This window comes from Mesoplodon mirus (assembly GCF_964341445.2).
Source record: "Mesoplodon mirus genome assembly, chromosome: 2".
Taxonomy (NCBI): domain Eukaryota; kingdom Metazoa; phylum Chordata; class Mammalia; order Artiodactyla; family Ziphiidae; genus Mesoplodon; species Mesoplodon mirus.
Genome location: NC_138977.1, coordinates 189,629,069 through 189,647,912, shown reverse-complemented (window position 1 = coordinate 189,647,912; position 18,844 = coordinate 189,629,069). Strand labels below are relative to the sequence as shown.

Sequence of the window (18,844 nt, the reverse complement as noted above, 5' to 3'; positions counted from 1 at the left end):
ACAGTCCAAAGGTAGATAGGTAAATAACCCAACAGATCTGGCTTATGAGGGATTGGGTATCACAAAGAGGATGTCTTGCGTTAGGTTATCTACTGAGGACGGATAAAGAGGGAGAAAAGGATAGGAAGAGTGCTGTTCTGTAGAAGCATTAGTTCAACAAATATTTACTGACCACTTACTATGTGTTAGGCATTCCACCAGACTCTGGGAATACCAGCAGGGACTGGAAGGGAAGACAGACATAAAACAAACACTCATCAAAATGAAGTAGTTACAAAGTATAGTAAGTGGCATAAAGGGTTCTATAAGAGTGTAACAGGTGAATCTATCTTAGACTAAAGTTTAAATTCCAGTATTAGATTGATTAGATTATTACATTATGTTTGTTGGTTGATAATGGTTATATGATCCGTTACCTTTGGGTGATCAGAGCAGGCCTTTTTGAGTAAGCAGCATAACACTTAGTAAGTTAGGCATTAGCCAGGAGGCCTGGGAAGTACCTTTCAGGCAAAATAAACAGTGCCCTGAGGTGGGAGAGTGTTGGGTACTTCAGAGGAGCAGAGAAAGACTGGTCTGCCTGGATCCCAGTGAGTGAGCGTGGTAATGGCATGAGATGGGGGTCATATCAGTGATGTTCTTGTAGCCCATTCTAATGATGTTGGACTTCATCCCAAGTGTAATCAGTGAGCTGATAAGTGTGAGAAAGGGCCAAAAGTAGGAGAGGTTTCCTGAATGACTAAGGACAGCAAGAAGGGTTAGTCACCTGCACTGAAATGAGGGGAACAGTGGACAAACTTGACCCAGTTATGGGTTTTGCTAAACGATTTGCTTGGAAACATTTCCACACTGTTTTGCCATTAATCAAGTTTCATTTCACTATCACTATTAATATATGTCCCCAAATAAGAATTGTCATTTGTGGAGTTATAACAATAAGTGTTCTTTTTTAGAAAACCAAGTACTATCTCTTTTCATGTCTCTCATTCTTGCAGCCCACCTTTCTCAGGCCCAGATCCTATGAAAACCTATAACATCATATTGAGGGGGATTGACATGATAGAATTTCCAAAGAAGATTGCCAAAAATGCTGCTAATTTAATTAAAAAACTATGCAGGTAAGCATTTCAACCACATTATTTTATAAAGGATCATAATATGGAAACAATTAGATTCCTTAACAATTATTATTTTATTTTTAGGGATAATCCATCAGAAAGATTAGGGAATTTGAAAAATGGAGTGAAAGACATTCAAAAGCACAAGTAAGTGTTCTTTCTTTATAACTTTAGGTTTGAGAGTTCAGAAAGTATTTTCCCAGGCTGATGTTTTTAAGTTAGTGGTTGTATATAACTGATGCAATTAGTCTATGGGAATATCCAAGGAGACATGTAGACTAGTTAGCCTTGTTATTTAAGACCTTTTGAGTTGCATCTCTGGGACTTTATTTAGACACATCTGACCCTCTGACATTCTAAACAACAGATTCACTGAATTTAGTTTTTCCTGACTCAAACTAACTAGCACTTTTCCTCTTGAGCATGAAGAAGAAATATATATTTTTAATCCTGGAATTCTATTCTCTACCAGAATATTAAAAACAAAAGTACTCCACCATATATCATGCCTCATTTCCTTGACTCAACCTAAAATATATTTTTCCAACCATTTCCTAGTTAGAGTACGGTCTTTTTTCTGTCATAGCATCTATTTTTTTCCTAGCAATAGTAGCATCTTAAATATCAGACCTTATCCATGTTGACTGGATGTATCTGAAGCTAAACTAAGACCATATTGGTTTTTCCCTATTAGTCTGTTTCTGTAACATGCACAGGAAATTCACATATCTACCAAGAGGAATGTGTTTACCAAAATACCTATGAATGTCTAAAAGGCCTGCGAGGAATTTGGTGTAAGCATTTGTGAATGATGAAACCTTTCAAAGACAATAACAAAAAAACCTTTTGTGATATTTGGCCCTCATTTCTACAGAAAAGCCATACACAAAATACCTTTATTCTACCAAAAAAAAAAAAAAAAAAAGAAAAGAAAATGGGATACTTAGAGACCAAGACAGTGATGTGAACAGGTTAATTAACTGAGGCTGCCCACTGAATCAGTGACAAAGATGGAAAGATAATTTTCTGTCCTGACACTTCATGCCCTGATTCTACCTTCTTAAAATAAATATCCTGTAGGGCCCAGCATATTATGGCATTTATTAAGTTATAATGATTGTGTAGGAACAAGGTCCTAGAGACATTATGACTGAAATTACTAGAATAAAAAGGAGTTGCTTTCTAATTGGTGTCTAAAATTTTGACAATTAGATTTTTTTAAAATATGCATTCCATTTAATAAGCTAACATTTAAAAACCTGCAATTAAATTGAAAATGTTTGCCTATTTTCCATCAGTCACGGACATCATATATAGGTTGCAATGCGAAGACTTCAGCTGAGGTAAAATGTCTTTAACTGTCTACTTCTTTTCCTTTCTTAGATGGTTTGAGGGCTTTAATTGGGAAGGCTTAAGAAAAGGCACCTTGACACCTCCTATAATACCAAGTGTAAGTAGACTTTCCAGCTTGTACTAGTGTGACACACATGAAGGTGTTTGTCAGTCATCAAAGGTCTGCTATTTTTACATTTTTATCCTATGATCAGATTAGATAAACTATAGGAGAAATACCAGATTAAAATAGTGACATCTTCTAAAATCCAAGCTTAAAAACAGTGTTAAATATTGACAGAAGAGTATCATGAATCTTTTTTTCCCCATAATATAAAACCTTTATACATCTTTGCCCAAGAATATATTCACAACCTTATTTAGTCATATTCATGAATTACCACCAAAACTATGTACACTGTTTTAAATTTCTGCACATACGTGTTCTCTCTATACAAGATGCAATAAGTTCTTAACAATTTAGTGTGTACTTGAGTATACTTGGTGTGAGTTAGGATTATCTGCTATTGTTACCTTCTGTTTATGATTTCAGTTTACTCTCCACCATGCTCTGTCTCCAAGAGTCCAACCCAAATGGACCACATCAAAACATTCCTTGCCCTTTGGTTTCCTTTTGGGTGTGGTCAACAGTCCAGCAACCAGTTTCAACAGCTTTCAATTCCTGGCCAATATTGTTTCACTTATGCCCCACATAGCTCCTCCTCCTCTGCCCACATAGCACTCCTAAGCACACTGGTGTTCTTTTAAATTCTCTTTTCTTAACACATCAGGTGTTTTGTTAAACTGCTAATCCACTAAGTAGACTAAGTGTTTACACTCTATTAACCTGAAATAGATTTCAATTGACTCCATTTATAGATACAATACTATATCTAGCTAATAAAATGTGACGTCTCTTAACTAAGGAGGAGAGGGCTGCTTTGCAGTCCTGAGCCTTTCATTTATATACTTTCTGGGACTAATTTAGGATCACTTCTTCTACAGAAATATTTTTCCTACTTCTAAGATTTATTTCTATGCTAATATTTATGTTTATTCACAAAGCAAATTACAGATGCTAATTGCATTCATAAAGTTTTACTTTTAGAACAAGAACAGTATAAGAAACTTGAAGAGGTAAATATTAAGTCTAAATTATCCTAACTTATATTTACCAGGGGTTTCCTTTTATGCAATCAGTAGTGTTAAATTATATGGGGGAAATATATATGTATATAAAATAGAATATGAGGTTCTAAATATTATAGAATATAAGGGAAATTTACTGCTTTTACTCATGCTCTGCAGATTGGACTTTGCCCAGTAAACTTGTAAGAGTTTTTGCTTAAGGTTAGAAATGGCTTTTTATCATACTTAGAATAAATACATGAAAATCCTTAAGATGACTTCTGCCTATTTCTCATTTCACTCCCCTCCTCTTTTATACAGTAGCCAAGTTGACCTCTTTTAGATACTTCATAGCATGGAGCTCTCTCTTTCTCACCTCAGGACCTTTGCATGTGCTATATATACCCTCTTTATGGAAACCATTAATTCTCAGGTTTAATACTTTTTCAAAGAGGCTTTCCACAATCACTCTTTTTTACTCATGACACCTTGTATGTTTTCTTCATAGCACTAACCAAAGTTTATAATTATCTACAGCTGTAATTATTTGTTTTAATCACACAATTTATTCTTTCCTAGAGTGTATTCAGCACTGTAACCCCCAATACAAAGGACAAACCTGCTCATGGTAGACATTCCAAAAATAGCCATTGAATACAGAATGAATAAAGAATGTTTTAAAAATCTAGCTTGGAAGGCCCCTAAAAAAAATCAGAAAATTTTACCGTTCGTTCTCTTGTTCACAGGTTGCATCACCCACAGACACAAGCAATTTTGACAGTTTCCCTGAGGACAATGACGAACCACCACCTGATGACAACTCAGGATGGGACGTAGACTTCTAATGTATTTCTCTTACCTGCTTCTGCCTTGCTGAAGACAGCTTTCTCTGAGACACAGCTGCCAGCAGACCTGAAGGAAAGAGAGAAGATTAGTGCTCGGGGTCACCATGATGCCTTTGATCGATGCTGCTCCAGTAACTACAGTGGCATTAGGACTTACTGCTTAGATGACAATAGTGCTCTTTACATGTTTTCTGTTTGAACCTAAAAATAGCAGTTGACATGGTGGTCCTGAAGCAAAGCCTTTCACCAGTAAAGAAATGTTTCCTACTGTTGCAATGATCTTGCTTTGCTCTGATTATAATTTGAAAGACTGTAAGAAACACTTCAAAAAGAGTCAGTACCGTGCTAGAATTATCAAGAAGATCAAAAAATAATATATTGGGTACGATATAGATTAGATTACTGTGGTACAAAAGCTGGACTCTTCCCTTTCTTCAAGTGAGGGTTGTAGACTCTATTACTGCAAGCTGGTGTAAATACCGTACACAAGAGGACCACACATCTGCTGGTCACAGAGTTCATGTCAAACCAGTGCTAGAAGTTTCATGATTTTCTTTCTCAGCAGTGCTGATGACGAGACTGAATGTTACCTTTCCTTTCTGACAGATTTTAAAAATTGATATGATAAAAAGCACAACTGCTATGGATTCTGCTGAGAACTCTCATAGCAGGTACATATGTGTTTTCACAGAGGACTGAAGAACACAACATGCATGATATTTGTTTCTTTTTGATAAATTGGCATGACAGAGTGGGAAAAAAGCAATTCACAAACCATTTCATATTTTTTAAAATAGTGTGCTTAAAGATGGTCCTGGAAATAAATGACTAGCAGCCAATTGGTTTTTATTTATCTAACACACCCTCAAACTGAGGCTTAAAATATTCCCTTTTATAAAAATAAACCCTTAGGGTAGGGTGGGTTGGGGTGGGTTGGAGAGGGATTAAGATCCATCCAAAAAAATAAAAACTATATATAGGTGCTATGTATATCTTTCATCTGTAAATGTCAGTGTCTAAACAGACAACACAAATTCTAATCATTACATGTGTAGCCAGAGAATCAAGCATTTTCACTAAATTTATCAAACCAAATTTCTGTCAGATTTCACTTATACAACATAGTCTAGGGTTGAGGGAGAAAGGTGACTAAAAATATATTTGGGGCTTCCCTGGTGGTGCAGTGGTTGAGAGTCCGCCTGCCGATGCAGGGGACACGGGTTCGTGCCCCGGTCCGGGAAGATCCCACATGCTGCGGAGCGGCTAGGCCCGTGAGCCATGGCCGCTGAGCCTGCGCGTCCGGAGCCTGTGCTCCGCAACGGGAGAGGTCACAACAGGGAGAGGCCCGCGTACCGCAAAAAAAAAAAAAAAAAAAAATATATATATATATATATATATATATATATATATATATATATTTGAACTAGATTCTTGTCTTAGGCCTGAACCAAGAAAAGAAAAGAAAGCAAGCACAAAATCATTAAGATTCACCCGATGAGAACCCTTACCTATGTGAGGTCAGGGAACAAGACAAGAACCTGGTCAGGTGTGATTACCTTTTTGTCAATGGGCAATGAGTCTATTCGCATGCGAAAGGAGGAAAGGAGTAGAAACAGGAACCCGATTTCTTAAAAGTAAATTGGAGCTAAATAGAACAGAAATACTACAATTCTGAAATATCAGACTAGCTAGGAAAGACTAATTTTAAATATCGAATTGATTTGCTTTTTCACATGGGGAAAAAAATCAGCAATTTAAACTGAGTCCTTTGTTGGCAGGCCAGTTGAGAATTATTAGCTGTCAAAAGTAGCACAGCCATTTGGAGCTTTTCCTGGACAAGTAGCATTGTACCTCCTTAGACAAATGTATAATTTTATGAGCTGTCATCCTGATTTGGAACTGTATATGAACATGGCATATTAAACAGAGGTTTGCTCTTTTCCAGTAGAGTGTTTAAAAAGTCAAACAAATATAGACAGTTCTGCAAAACATATGTCCACCGAGATTATATAGTATCCAAGAAGGCATATATTATGATTTTTGTTTGAATTTTTCATACCAAGACTACTTTAGAATATGATACATTATCAAAATATAAAGATCTAAGAAACATTTGGAGAATAAAAGTATTAAGGGCATATTATATATAATTAGAATAAATTTAAATGAAAATTTTGATCCTAAGGTATTATTATTATTCTTGTATTATCGGATTTTTCCCTCACAATTTCTCAAAATCGAACTATTCCTCAAAATACTCACCTTCTTCTACAGATTTTAGAATATAAAATTAAACATATCAAGTTAAAATCCAGCTATGAATGCTACTTCAGAAGTTTAATATTGCTTTTAATTGGGCTTTTAAAAATATAATTTCAATGTTATTAGTCAATGTTCAGTGATTTTTTTTAAAGACAGTGGTGTAGGCATGCTAAAGGTTTGCTAGAATATTAAATTCACCTAGTCATTTTAAGTAAGAAAATCTTCTCCTGCAACTTTTTAAATATCCCAATAGCCCCAGAGACGAGCACTTACTGTGGATTTGGAACTATGGTTCAAGTCTAAGACAACCAATATGTACAAGTTCTGTACAGAATGAAGAAGCAGCATTCAGCATAATGTAACTGTAGGTCGTTTCTCCCACTTGTTATTGCATCTTTGTTCATTTCACCTGTGGCATTGCATTAGGATGTCTAAAGCAATCACCAAGAAAATAAAGGTGAACTACATCTTTCAAGAATTACTAAGAGAAAACATTCATCTAATTTTCAACATTGCATTTTAAGGATTTAAATCTTGTCTTAATGAAGACACTAGGGCTAAAATTCATGGTCAGCTTCATAAAAAGCACATCTCACTTTATTTCTGAATTTTTCATGCCCCCTATATTTTCTTCCACTAAAGAACATCCAGATAAGTTAGAATAGCGCCAACTTGTTTGATTTGTTAACTGACTTTCTTGTTAATACTTCAAGTATGGGAAATAAGGGCTTTCTGTGTGTCTTGACTCACAGGAAAACTGAAAACTGCCAAGGAAAGGAGCAACGTAACACCATAGGTTGAATACATTAGGGGAAGCGGTTTCTGGAAATTTGCTAGGAATGATATTTGTTTGTACCTTCTTTGTTATTAATATAGGAATCAGATCCATGTGGCATTTAAAACAAATTTATTTTGATTATATTCTTTACAAGTCATAACTTTTACTTAAAATTATGGGATATGCATGTGAATCACACATGTATAATATACAAATTCAACTACTGAATTTTTCTTGTCTCATTTCTAAAAGACTGAACTGATGGTGAACTTAAATTTAAAGAAGTCAGCTACCACACTGAAAATAAGGACATTAGAACTGATTTCATACAGTAGAGGTGATTTGTGCATTATCCATAACAATGTTTTCTTTCACAATAGGACCACAGACAAATATTTATGTAAATAGGTATTTTTGTGTGATATTTTGTGGTACATGTAACTTTTTTTAGTGTTTCACAGCATTATTATTTCATTTAATTTGTACTGAATAATGTTTTTAGGTCCAAGTAGACTTGAATTAATGTCATAATTGTCAGTATTATTGAAAATTATGTCAACTGTACTGTTTATCCATCTGTCCCATAGTTTAGAACATGACCTGGCTATCTGGCATTGTTGCAAGTGCCTTAAATTCATGGCATCCTATTAAAAAAACAAATTTGGTGTTATGCTGCATGACGAAGACAAACACACCTCAAAATGTTGTCCTTTCTTAGCTTGCTGCGTTTTACAGTTCTTTCTGCTAACAATTTATAAGCCTTTATTACATAATATTGATGAATTACAGAAATGATGAAGTTGTTCTCTTATTTCTGTTAAATGTACCAGAGCTGTGTATCTGTTAATGAGATACAGCGTCATTTCTGTGAAATGTATAAATGTATGTGCAGGTCAAATTAATATATGACATACTATCAGTCTGTATACAGGTATTCCTGTTTTGCTAAGCTGTGCAGATTCAGTTAAAAAAAAATTAGTGCAGTCAAGTTCTAAAATATCTCATTTTTTAGACTCCATTAACAACAGTCCAACTCAAAAGAAAAATTGGAAAATGACTGCTAACCAAGCCTCGTCATGAAACCAATGATGAAAAAGTTCCTTGGTGCACCACTCAACAAAACAGGATGCTTTCTCTGAGTTCTTGTATATGCAAATCACTTATAAGGCAAGTTTTCAACAGACCTAGAAAGCTAAACATTGAAAGTGAGTTGTTAGCCCTCCTTTTTATCTGCCCCTGCATCACCAGACAGAGCTCTGGGACCTTGACAGTGACTCAGAGGTTTGGACTTTCCAAGTAAAGGGACATTTCTTGAAGCGTCATCTATCAAATTTATTTCAATGTATGATGTTTATACAACTGCTCAGTTCTTTTGTATTCTTACAGCTATGGTTATTTGATTGTCCTCTTACAATTCGTTCTACATGAAAGAGTCCTGTTAGTCAGAATGCAACAACTGTCATCAAATGGTCACTGACCACTTGCACTCTTTTGATGTAGATTAAAAACTTTTTCATAAATTTAACCTGCTTTGATTTGCTCTGTATTTTTCCTGCAGCTGTAATTGCCGAGTGCCTGTTGTATACTTTATAGAGTTGAAATAAAAAAATAATTACTTTTGAACTTAGTTGATGTTTAATTTCAAACAAGATTCAAGGATAGAATTAATATATTAGAATTGAAATACCATATAGTGCTATTGTAGAATGTCACTATAACAATGTAGAAAATACTTATAACCCAAGTATCCATCATAAAATGATGTGTTATCATCTAATATAAAACTAATCCAACAAATCAGCTTAAAGAATTCAACAGGGTTACATTAGGCCATCCAGTGTGAAGAGGCACACGAGCCTGAAAATTAGCAGTTTTCTGTACACAGCTACCACACCACCACCATCACCACTACTACCACTCACTCCTTTTTGGGCTACCCCTAGCCAAACTCTGAACTAGGCACACCGTCAAAGAGGCAATATACAAGAATACAAGACATGCTAAGAGGGAATTATTCAATATGAAAAGTAACTTCATGAATCTTTGTCTAAGTTTTGTTCACCTAATCCCTCTGTTAAACTTCACATGCATAAAGAATATATATTTAGAGAACAATAAGACTGTGACAAACTCAACTCTCCACAGCCCTGGTGAACATATTGTTGCTACATCCCTTCGCTCCTCACTGCAGTGAATGGTACACAACTTAAAACTGGCTGCAACATAAAGATCCCCTTAATCTAATTGCATTTGTCTTGTTGACATCACATTGCCAGTGACGGTGAATTGAAACCCCTTTTTAGTGAAAACTAGAAATTCAATTCGGTTAGCTTTCTCAGACAGAGCCAATAAAATAACCTTAAAAAATATTATGCCACATAGCACATCCAATAATTTCATTTTTCCTACAAATAGAACTGAACTGTAAGTTTTTAGTATTTGTCCTTTAAGTTCTGTTATTTTCACACCCTTGATCTATGAACCGTCTTCTTTGATCCCAGAAGGTTATTTTTTTTTTTTTGTACTAATCACACAGATTTTGCAGAGGCACACAGATCAATCCTCATGATCATTAGTGGGGTTGGGGTGGGGGAGATGGTAAGGATGTTGCATCCATGCCACTGTCACATCTTGTGCATGTTAATTGCAATTGAAGTAAATCACTGAACACTTACTTGACTATGACAATAGGAATCAATACTAAATTTGAGATGAATGAATTGGTAGCACGATCGTCCAAGTTGACCACATGTTATGCTTGCAGACCTACCCTGAGGTTCTCGGTTATAACCCTGAAAGTGTTATGCACATAATATAGGACAGCCACAATGCTAATATTCTTTTCCAGAGTCCTATTTACCATTCTCTTCTGTATTCCATATTTCTCCTTTCTAATTCAAAAGGCCTATAAATTGATAAAATAGTAATGTTTACTTCTGACAATTGTTTTTCACCCAAGGTGAGTCTATGAAGCAAAAGACAAATCCATCACATGCCAATTAGCAAAGCCAAAAAGGTTAAGTCTCAACCTCATGGGAAAAGAAAAAAAAAAGGAAAAAGGCAAAAACCAAGGCCACAAGCCACAAAGTCTGGCCATAGATTTCATAAAACTTAAGGGACAGGCTCAAGGTATATGTTCTAGAACAATGTTTTCCAAACATCAATGTCATAAAATGTCTGTAGGAAATATGGTAAAAACATAGATTCCCAGCGTCATCCACAGTTATTTTCAGGTACAGTCCAGAAATCTGAACTTATAACAAGCATCTTAGCTTATTCAGATGGAACAGTTATATACATTCATGGAAGGAATGCAGGAAAATATGGCCCATGGGAAAGCATTTCAGGAATGGTAGGGTGAAGGAGGAAAGAAAAAATAATCTATAGTCATTGACATCCAAAGCCTATTAAATGCCCTCGAAAATGTTAAATGATATTTATATTCTACCTATATAGCTGTCCTTTCCATTTTCCATATTCAAATAGTATATGAATAATAAACTATTTTTGTTAAGGAATACATCCACATCTTGATTTAAAAAGCCAAAACGATATATTTATACCACTTCAGGTATCTGGTATCTCAGGGCAGGATACTAGGAGTTTAATTTGCATGATGGCTCTTAGTCCTCTAGGGAGAAATGATAACAAAGACTTGAGCTTCTGGCTCAGCTGGATTTTTTACTTCAGTTCACCATTCTCCTATTTCCCTCCCTGAGGAATTCCCTGCCCCATGGAAGGCAGGTTTAGCCCTTTGTCTTGCTTTGGCCATTGAAAGGGGAGCCTGTCACTTCAAGCATGAATGTTAAGAGCCAATTCTTGCTTCAACACATCCTCCCTTCCCTCTACTTCCGCGATGGGCAGTTCTTCATCGGTGGCTGTTCCGTCAGCTTCAGAAGCAGAGTGAGGACTGAAATCAAGAGAGGCAGAGCTCCTACCAACCACAAAGGCTTTATGGTGGAATATATTGTTGTTTGGAAATGCTAATATTTGGCTTTACCTATTTTAGCAGCATAACCTTGCCCATTCTGATTGATACAACTGGCACACACTGAAGAAAGCCAAGGCCTGCCTTAGACTCAGCGTGGGAATTCAGCAATGTGAATAACCCACTCTCAGGTAGAAGATAACAGAATATGTCATTAGACCCTGAATGAGGGGCAGTAAAACTTCAGTAAAGCCTTGATGAATTCACTCAAATTCCTAATCCTTTGGCAGAAACCACCTTAAACTCGATATAACAAATATACATTTTAACAGGCTAATGGATGGAAATATGCTTAGAACCAAGACCATCTAAAGTTGGTGCAACAAGTTACTTGGGCCACTTGGGTGAAGACTCAAATTTAGAAGCATGAAGGTTAGTGGCATGAGAAACAAAGAGTCCCAATAGAAATCATGTTAGTCACAGGATTGGGGAATTTACAATTCCTAAGGAGAGCACGATTCTTCAAGATTTTTCAGAAGAGATGAAAGCCTGAGAGTTTTAGTAATAAATACAGGTTGGAATAGGAACAAAACACTATCTTAACTATAATTATGATGTCATACATATAAAACTCTTTGCTAGGTTACATGTGCCACAAATTGCTTTGTAAAGTAGTATGAATTACTGGGGCCCTGGTTTCCTTATCCAAAGGAGGATTATTAAAGTTCCTTTAGTAATAAAATTCTGCAATTCTAAGTTTTACTTTTCTGAACCTCCCTTTCCTTATTTTTCAAAAGCAGGGTTTGGCAAACTACAGCCCATGGGCCAAATCTGCCCACACCCCCAGTCCATTTTTGTAAATAAAGTTTTATTGGAACAAAGTCAACACATATTGTCTAAAGCTGCTTTCACACTGCAACAGCATGTGAGCTGAATAGTGAGAAAGAGGCCATATGGCAATTAAAGCCTACATTATTTACTGTCTAGACCTTTCCAGAAAAGTCAACCAAACCCTATTCAAAAGAAAGGGCTTACAATGGACCAGTGATTTTTCAAATTGAGTTTTCCATAGAGCCTCAGGATATGGAAGTGTTATCTCAAAGTCCACCAGAATGGAATAGGTAGAGAAATACTGGTGACCCTTGAACAATACAGGGGGGTTAGGAGCACAACCCTCTGCGAAGTATAAAATCAGTGTAGAACTTTACAGCCAGCCCTCTGTATCTGCAGTTCTGCATCCTCGGATACAACCAACTGTGGAGTGTGTAGCACTGTAGTATGTATTTAGTGAAAAAAAATTGCGTATAAGAGGACTCACGAAGTTCAAATCTGTGTTGTTTATGCATCCACTGAATATGTATTAAACAAAGGAGATGTGCAGTGAGTAGGCTCCACAGGCTCCAGATTTCTAATTCTGATTCAATCATAGAAATTCTGATATATGTTTCACAAACTGGGGATGTATGTAACATTTAATTTTGAAGAAAATATTCTATTGTTTATTCTTAATGTCTGAAAAATCACTGAACTAGATTAAATTTGAGGTTCTTTTCATGTGCAAGTTTCTAGGTATGTGGTAGCTCATTTCTTAGGAGAAAAATTAATTTAAAATATCCATATGGATTAAAGTTAATAATTAATTGTGGGGAGAAGTGTAGACTGGGAGGGAAGAAGAGGGGTTCTCTTGGGTTCTGGTCATTTAATTTCTTGATCTGTCTAGAGACACAGGTGTGTTTACTTTGTGAACACTCATGAAATTGTATGTTTGCACCTTTTACCTAAATTAAATTTACTTTAAAAAGAGTTGAAACATATAACAAAATAAAAGTATATGTTATACTAAAAGTTTTGAGCTTCATACTGCTTCTTGTTCTCTGTGTCTGAGTTCAAAGGAGCATTACTACTTTGCCCTTTTTCCTCATGTTTAAAATTAACTTTCTCATGTGTATAAATAACTTCCATTTAATATATATTTAAAAATCTCCATGCCTCTAGTCCTTATCTGCCTCCAACCTACTCTTATTGAGGTCCAGTTTATTTTTTAAAATATTCTAATCTTTTCTTGGCATTCCTAGCTCCCTCCAATGACTCCTGGATGCCCTAAGGATGCAGTCAAACCCATGAATGAACTTACCTCCCCAGGCTCCCAACCACTTGCTGGGCTTCCAGGCTTTTACAACCACTTCCAGTCGTATACAGAACTTTGCATTCCCTTCTAACTTTCCACTTTCCAATCACCAACTCAAGTTGTTCTGATCTCAGCACATGCATTAACTACCTTCAGAAAACTTTCTCTGACATATAAGTGCTTTCTTGGTTTATATGCACTGATTCAAAGTCTAGATATAAAGAAACATTGTTTGAATGACTGGAGAAGGACTCTGTGAAAGCCTAAGAATTTTTTTCTTTCTTCTTTCTTTTTTGGCTGGGAGACATAATGGAGACTGTGTCATCTTGAGACCACTGGGAAACAGCTAGAAAAGCAGTAAAGTTATTGAAGTAATAGAGGGACTCTTTGGAGGTAAGGTTATCGCAAATTTGGGCATACTTCACTTCAAAAAAATTGATATGTGAAAATATTAAGTTTACCCAAAGACAATTTAACAGTTGTTTATTTGTATTATGGAAAGGTGATTTCTTTTTGACTTAAAAATTATACACTGCAAGAGAAAGCCAAGATGGTAAATTAGGAAGACCCTGAGCTCACCTCCTCCATGGGCACATCAAAATTACAACTATTTACAGAGCAACTATTGAAGAGAAAGACCTGAAGACTGACAGAAAAGATATTGTATGACTAAAGATATAAAGAAGGATCCACAAGGAGATGGGTAGGAGGGGTGGAGACATGGTATAGTCAAAACCCATACCCCTGGAAGGGCGACCCACAAACAGGATGATTACTACAATTGTAGAGGTTCTCCCTAAGGCACATGGGTCCCAGATCTACACTGGGCTCACCAGCCCAGGGGTCTGGCTCTGGGAAGATTCGCCCCTAGAATATTTGGCTTTGAAGGACAGTGGAGCTTACATTTGGGAAGGCCAGAGAGCTATAGGAAATAGAGCCTCCACTCTAAAAAAGGAACACACAAAATCTCACATGTTGTGAGAGACCCAGGGTAGAAGCAGTAATTTGAAAGAAGCCTGGGTCAGCCCCACCTGATGATCTTGGACAGTCCCTCGGAGAGGCAGGAGACAACTGGAGCTCATGCTGGGGACACAGACACTGGTGGCAGCCATTTTGGGGAGCTCATATTACCACTAGGACACTGGTGCTGGCAGGTGCCACTTTGGAATCCTCCCTCTAACTTGTTAGAACCAGAACCTGGCCCTATCCATTGGCACTAGCCCTGGGACCCTCTGGTCCTTCAGCTACCTATAGGGACACAACCCCACCCACCAGTGGGCCAAAACCAACTCTGGAACTCACAGGGACCTGCAGCCAGGACATGGTACGTCTCACAAGTGGGCCAGCAGTAGCTCCAGGACTCTCTGGGCCCTGCTGTGGCTACCATCAGCTCTGGAACTCCCAGGCCCCACAGCCAGAGACCCCAGGACCTGGCTCCACCCACCAGTGGGCTAGCACTAACCCCAGGACCTAGCCTCACCTACCAGCAGACCAACACCAGCCAGAACACCATGGGTCGTGGCCCCACCCAACAGCAGGCTGACACCAGCTCCAAAACATCATGGGCCCCTCAGCCAGCCACCCTGGGTTCTAGCTTCACTCAAGAGCAGGTCAACAGCTGCTTTAGGACACCACAGACTCTGCAACTGTGTCAGGAACCAAAACCACCCACAAGCAGGCCAAAGCCAGCTCCAGAACTACCTGGGTCCTGACCCCATCCACCAATAAGCCAATACTAGATACAGGACCTCCAGCCTCACAACCAGCCATCCTGTAATCCAGTGCCACCCACCAGCAGCCAGAAGCCTTTGAACAAGGCAGGACCTGGAAATCAATGGGACTGGGGGCCAGCCACACCTACCAGACTACCCACAGTAATCAGCCCTCCACAACAGAAGGGCCAATACAACCCACATAGGGGGCACCCCCAGAGCATACAGCTCTGGTGAACAGAAGGGAGTGAGCTGGTGGGACGAACAGCAGCTCTCCTACAAAAGACCATTTCTCAGGACTTCCCTGGTCATGCAGGGGTTAAGAATCTGCCTGCCATTTCAGGGGACACAGGTTCGAGCCCTGGTCTGGGAAGATCCCACATGCCACAGAGCAACTAAGCCCATGCGCCACAACTACTGAGCTTGCATGCCACAACTACTGAAGCCAATGCACCTGGAGCCTGCGCTCTGCAATAAGAGAAGCCACCACAATAAGAAGCCCAAGCACCACAACGAAGAGTAGCCCCCGCTCGCTGCAACTAGATAAAGCCTGCGTGTAGCAACAAAGACCCAATGCAGCCAATAAATAAATAAATAAATAAATTTCTTAAAAAAAAAAAAAAAGACCATTTCTCAGTGCACACAAGACCTTACATGGGTTGGGACCCAGCACAAAGCAATACCTCCATAGGAACTAGGGTTAGACCTGACGTGGGGTCAGAGAGGGTCTCCTGGGCAGGTGGGGGTTGGCTGTAGCTCACCGTGGGGGCAAGGACACAGGTGGCAGAGGCCAGAAAATACTGATTGGCAAGAGCTTTCCTGGAGGTCCCTATTTCAGCACGAAGACCCAGCCCCACCCAACAACCTACAGGTTCCAGGTTCCTGGAAAGCCTCAAGCCAAACAGCCAGCAAGACAGGAACGCAGCCCCAACCATCAGCAGACAGGTTGCCTAAAGTCATACTGAGCTCACAGCAACCTTGAAACACACTCCTGGATACCACCCTGCCCATCAGAGGGACAAGACTTAGCTCTACCCACAAGAGGACAGGCATCTGTCCCTCCCACAGGAAGCCTGCACAAGCCCCTGGACGAACTTCACCCACCAGGGGGCAGACACCAGAAGAAACAGGAACTATGACCCTGGAGCCCGTAGGAAAGAGAACATAAACACAGAAAGTTAGACAAAATGAGATGATAGAAAAACACACTTCAAAAAAGAAAAATATGTTGCAAATGAAGGAACAAGTTAAAAACCCACAAGAACAATTACATGAAGGGAAGATAGGTGATCTACCTGAAAATAATTCAGAGTAATGATAGTAAAGATGATCCAAAATCTCAGGAAAAAAATGAAGACACAGATCTAGAAGACACAAGAAATATTTACCAAGGAGCTACAAGATGTAAAGAACAAACAAACAGAGATGGCCAATACAATAACTAAAATGAAAAACATACTAAAGGAATCAATAGCAGAATAAATGAGGCAGAAGAACAAACAAGTGAGCTGCAAGACAGAGTGATGGAAATCACTGCCACAGAAAAGAATAAAGAAAAGAGAATGAAAAGAAATGAGGACAGTCTCAGAGACTTCTGGGACAACATTAAAAACACCAACATTTGCATTATAGGGGTCCCAGAAGGAGAAGAGAAAGAAAAAGGGCCTAAGAAAATATTTGAAGATATTATAGCCAAAAAGTTCCCTAACATGAGAAAGGAAACACTCAAGTCCAGGAAGTGCAAAGAATCCTATACAGGATGAACCCAAGGAGGAACACACTGAGACACACATTAATCAAACAGAAAAAATTAAAGACAAAGAGAAAATATGAAAGCAATGAAGGGAAAGCAACAAATAACATATAAGGGAATTCCCATAAAGTTATCAGCTGATTTTTCAGCAGAAACTCTACAGGCCAGAAGGAGAGGCAAAATATATTTAAAATGATGAAAGGGAAAAGCCTACAAGAATACTCTAGCCAGCAAGGGTCTCGTTGAGATTCCACAGACAAATCAAAAGCTTTATACACAAGCAAAAGCTAAGAGAATTCAGCACCACACAACCAGCTTTACAACAAATGCTAAAGGAACTTCTCTAGAAGGAAAAGAATAGGCCACAGTTAGAAACAAGAAAACTATGAATGGGAAAGCTCATTGGTAAATGTAAATATACAGTGAAGGTAGAAAATCATCCACAAACAAATATGATATCAAAACCAGCAATCATGAGAAGTGGAGAGTATAAATACAGGATACTGGAAATACATTGGAAATTAGCGGACCAGCAACTTAAATCAATCTTGTATATATGTAGACTGCTATATCAAAACCTCATGAGAACTGAGGTTCCCATCAATCAAAAGTCTACAATAGATACACACACAAAAGTGAAAAAGCAATCCAAACAAACTCTAAAGATAGTCATCAAATCATAAGAGAACAATAGAGAAAGGGAAGAAAAAAGACCTACAAAAACACATCTTAACAATTAAGAAAATGGCAATAAGTACATACAAATAATTACCTTAAATGTAAATGGATTAAAAGACATAAACTGGCTGGATACAAAAATTAGACCCATATATATGCTGTCTATAAGAGACCTATTTCAGATCTAGGGAAACACACAGACTGAAAATGAGAGGATGGAAAAAGGTATTCCATTCAAAAGGAAATCAAAAGAAAGCTGGAGTAGCAATAATCATATCAGACATAATAGACTTTAAACACTGTTATAAGAGACAGTGAAGGACATGACATAATGATCAAGGGATCAATCCAACAAGAAAATATAACAATTGTAAATATATATGCACCCAACATAGGAGCCCCTCAATATAAGGCAAATGCTAAGAGCCATAACAGTAGAAATTGACAGTAACACAGTAATTATGGGGGGCATTAACACCCCACTTACACGACTGGACGCATCACCCAGATAGAAAATCAATAAGGAAACACAAGCCTTAAATGACACATTAGACCAGACGGACTTAATTGAAATTCATAGGACATTCCACCCCAAAGCAGCAGAATACACATTCTTCTCAAGGACACCTTGAACATTCTCCAGGATAGATCACATCTTGGGTCACAAATCAAGTCTGGTAAACTTAAGAAAATTGAAATCATATCAAATATCTTTACCAAACACAATGCTATGAGATTAGAAATCAAGTTACAGGAAAAAAAAAAACTAAAAAACACACACATGTGGAGGGGAAGCTAAACAATATGTTACTGAACAACTGATGGATCACTGAAGAAATCAAAGAGGAAATCAAAAAATACCTAGAGGCAAATGACAATGAAAACACAATGATCCAAAACGTATGGGATACAGCAAAAGCAGTTCTAAAAGGGAAGTTAATAGCAGTACAATCTTATCTCAGGAAACAAGAAAAATCTCAAAGAAACAACCTAACCTTACACCCAAAGCAACTAGAGAGAGAAGAACAAACAAAACTCAAAGTTAATAGAAGGAAAGAAATCATAAAGATCAGAGGAGAAATAAATGAAATAGAGATGAAGAAAACAACAGAAAAGATCAAGGAAACTAAAAGCTGGTTCTCTGAGAAGATAAAAGAAAAAAAAGATAAATCTTTAGCCAGTCAT

At 37.7% G+C, this 18,844-nt stretch overlaps 1 protein-coding gene across 2 annotated transcripts in view; it reads left to right on the top strand.

The window, feature by feature from the left end:
• The window catches only part of PRKG1 (protein kinase cGMP-dependent 1), a 1,245,509-nt gene extending 1,240,179 nt beyond the window's left edge, over positions 1–5,330 (top strand). The window contains exons 15-18 of one of the 2 annotated variants that reach the window (XM_082633213.1): positions 993–1,115; positions 1,200–1,262; positions 2,499–2,565; positions 4,322–5,330. In XM_082633213.1, the coding sequence (XP_082489339.1) occupies positions 993–1,115; positions 1,200–1,262; positions 2,499–2,565; positions 4,322–4,420 (352 nt within the window). In that variant the 3' untranslated portion in view covers positions 4,421–5,330. The remainder of the gene's footprint in view (positions 1–992; positions 1,116–1,199; positions 1,263–2,498; positions 2,566–4,321) is intronic. The other variant, XM_082633214.1, reaches the window with a different exon arrangement.
• The last annotated feature ends 13,514 nt before the right edge of the window (positions 5,331–18,844 follow it).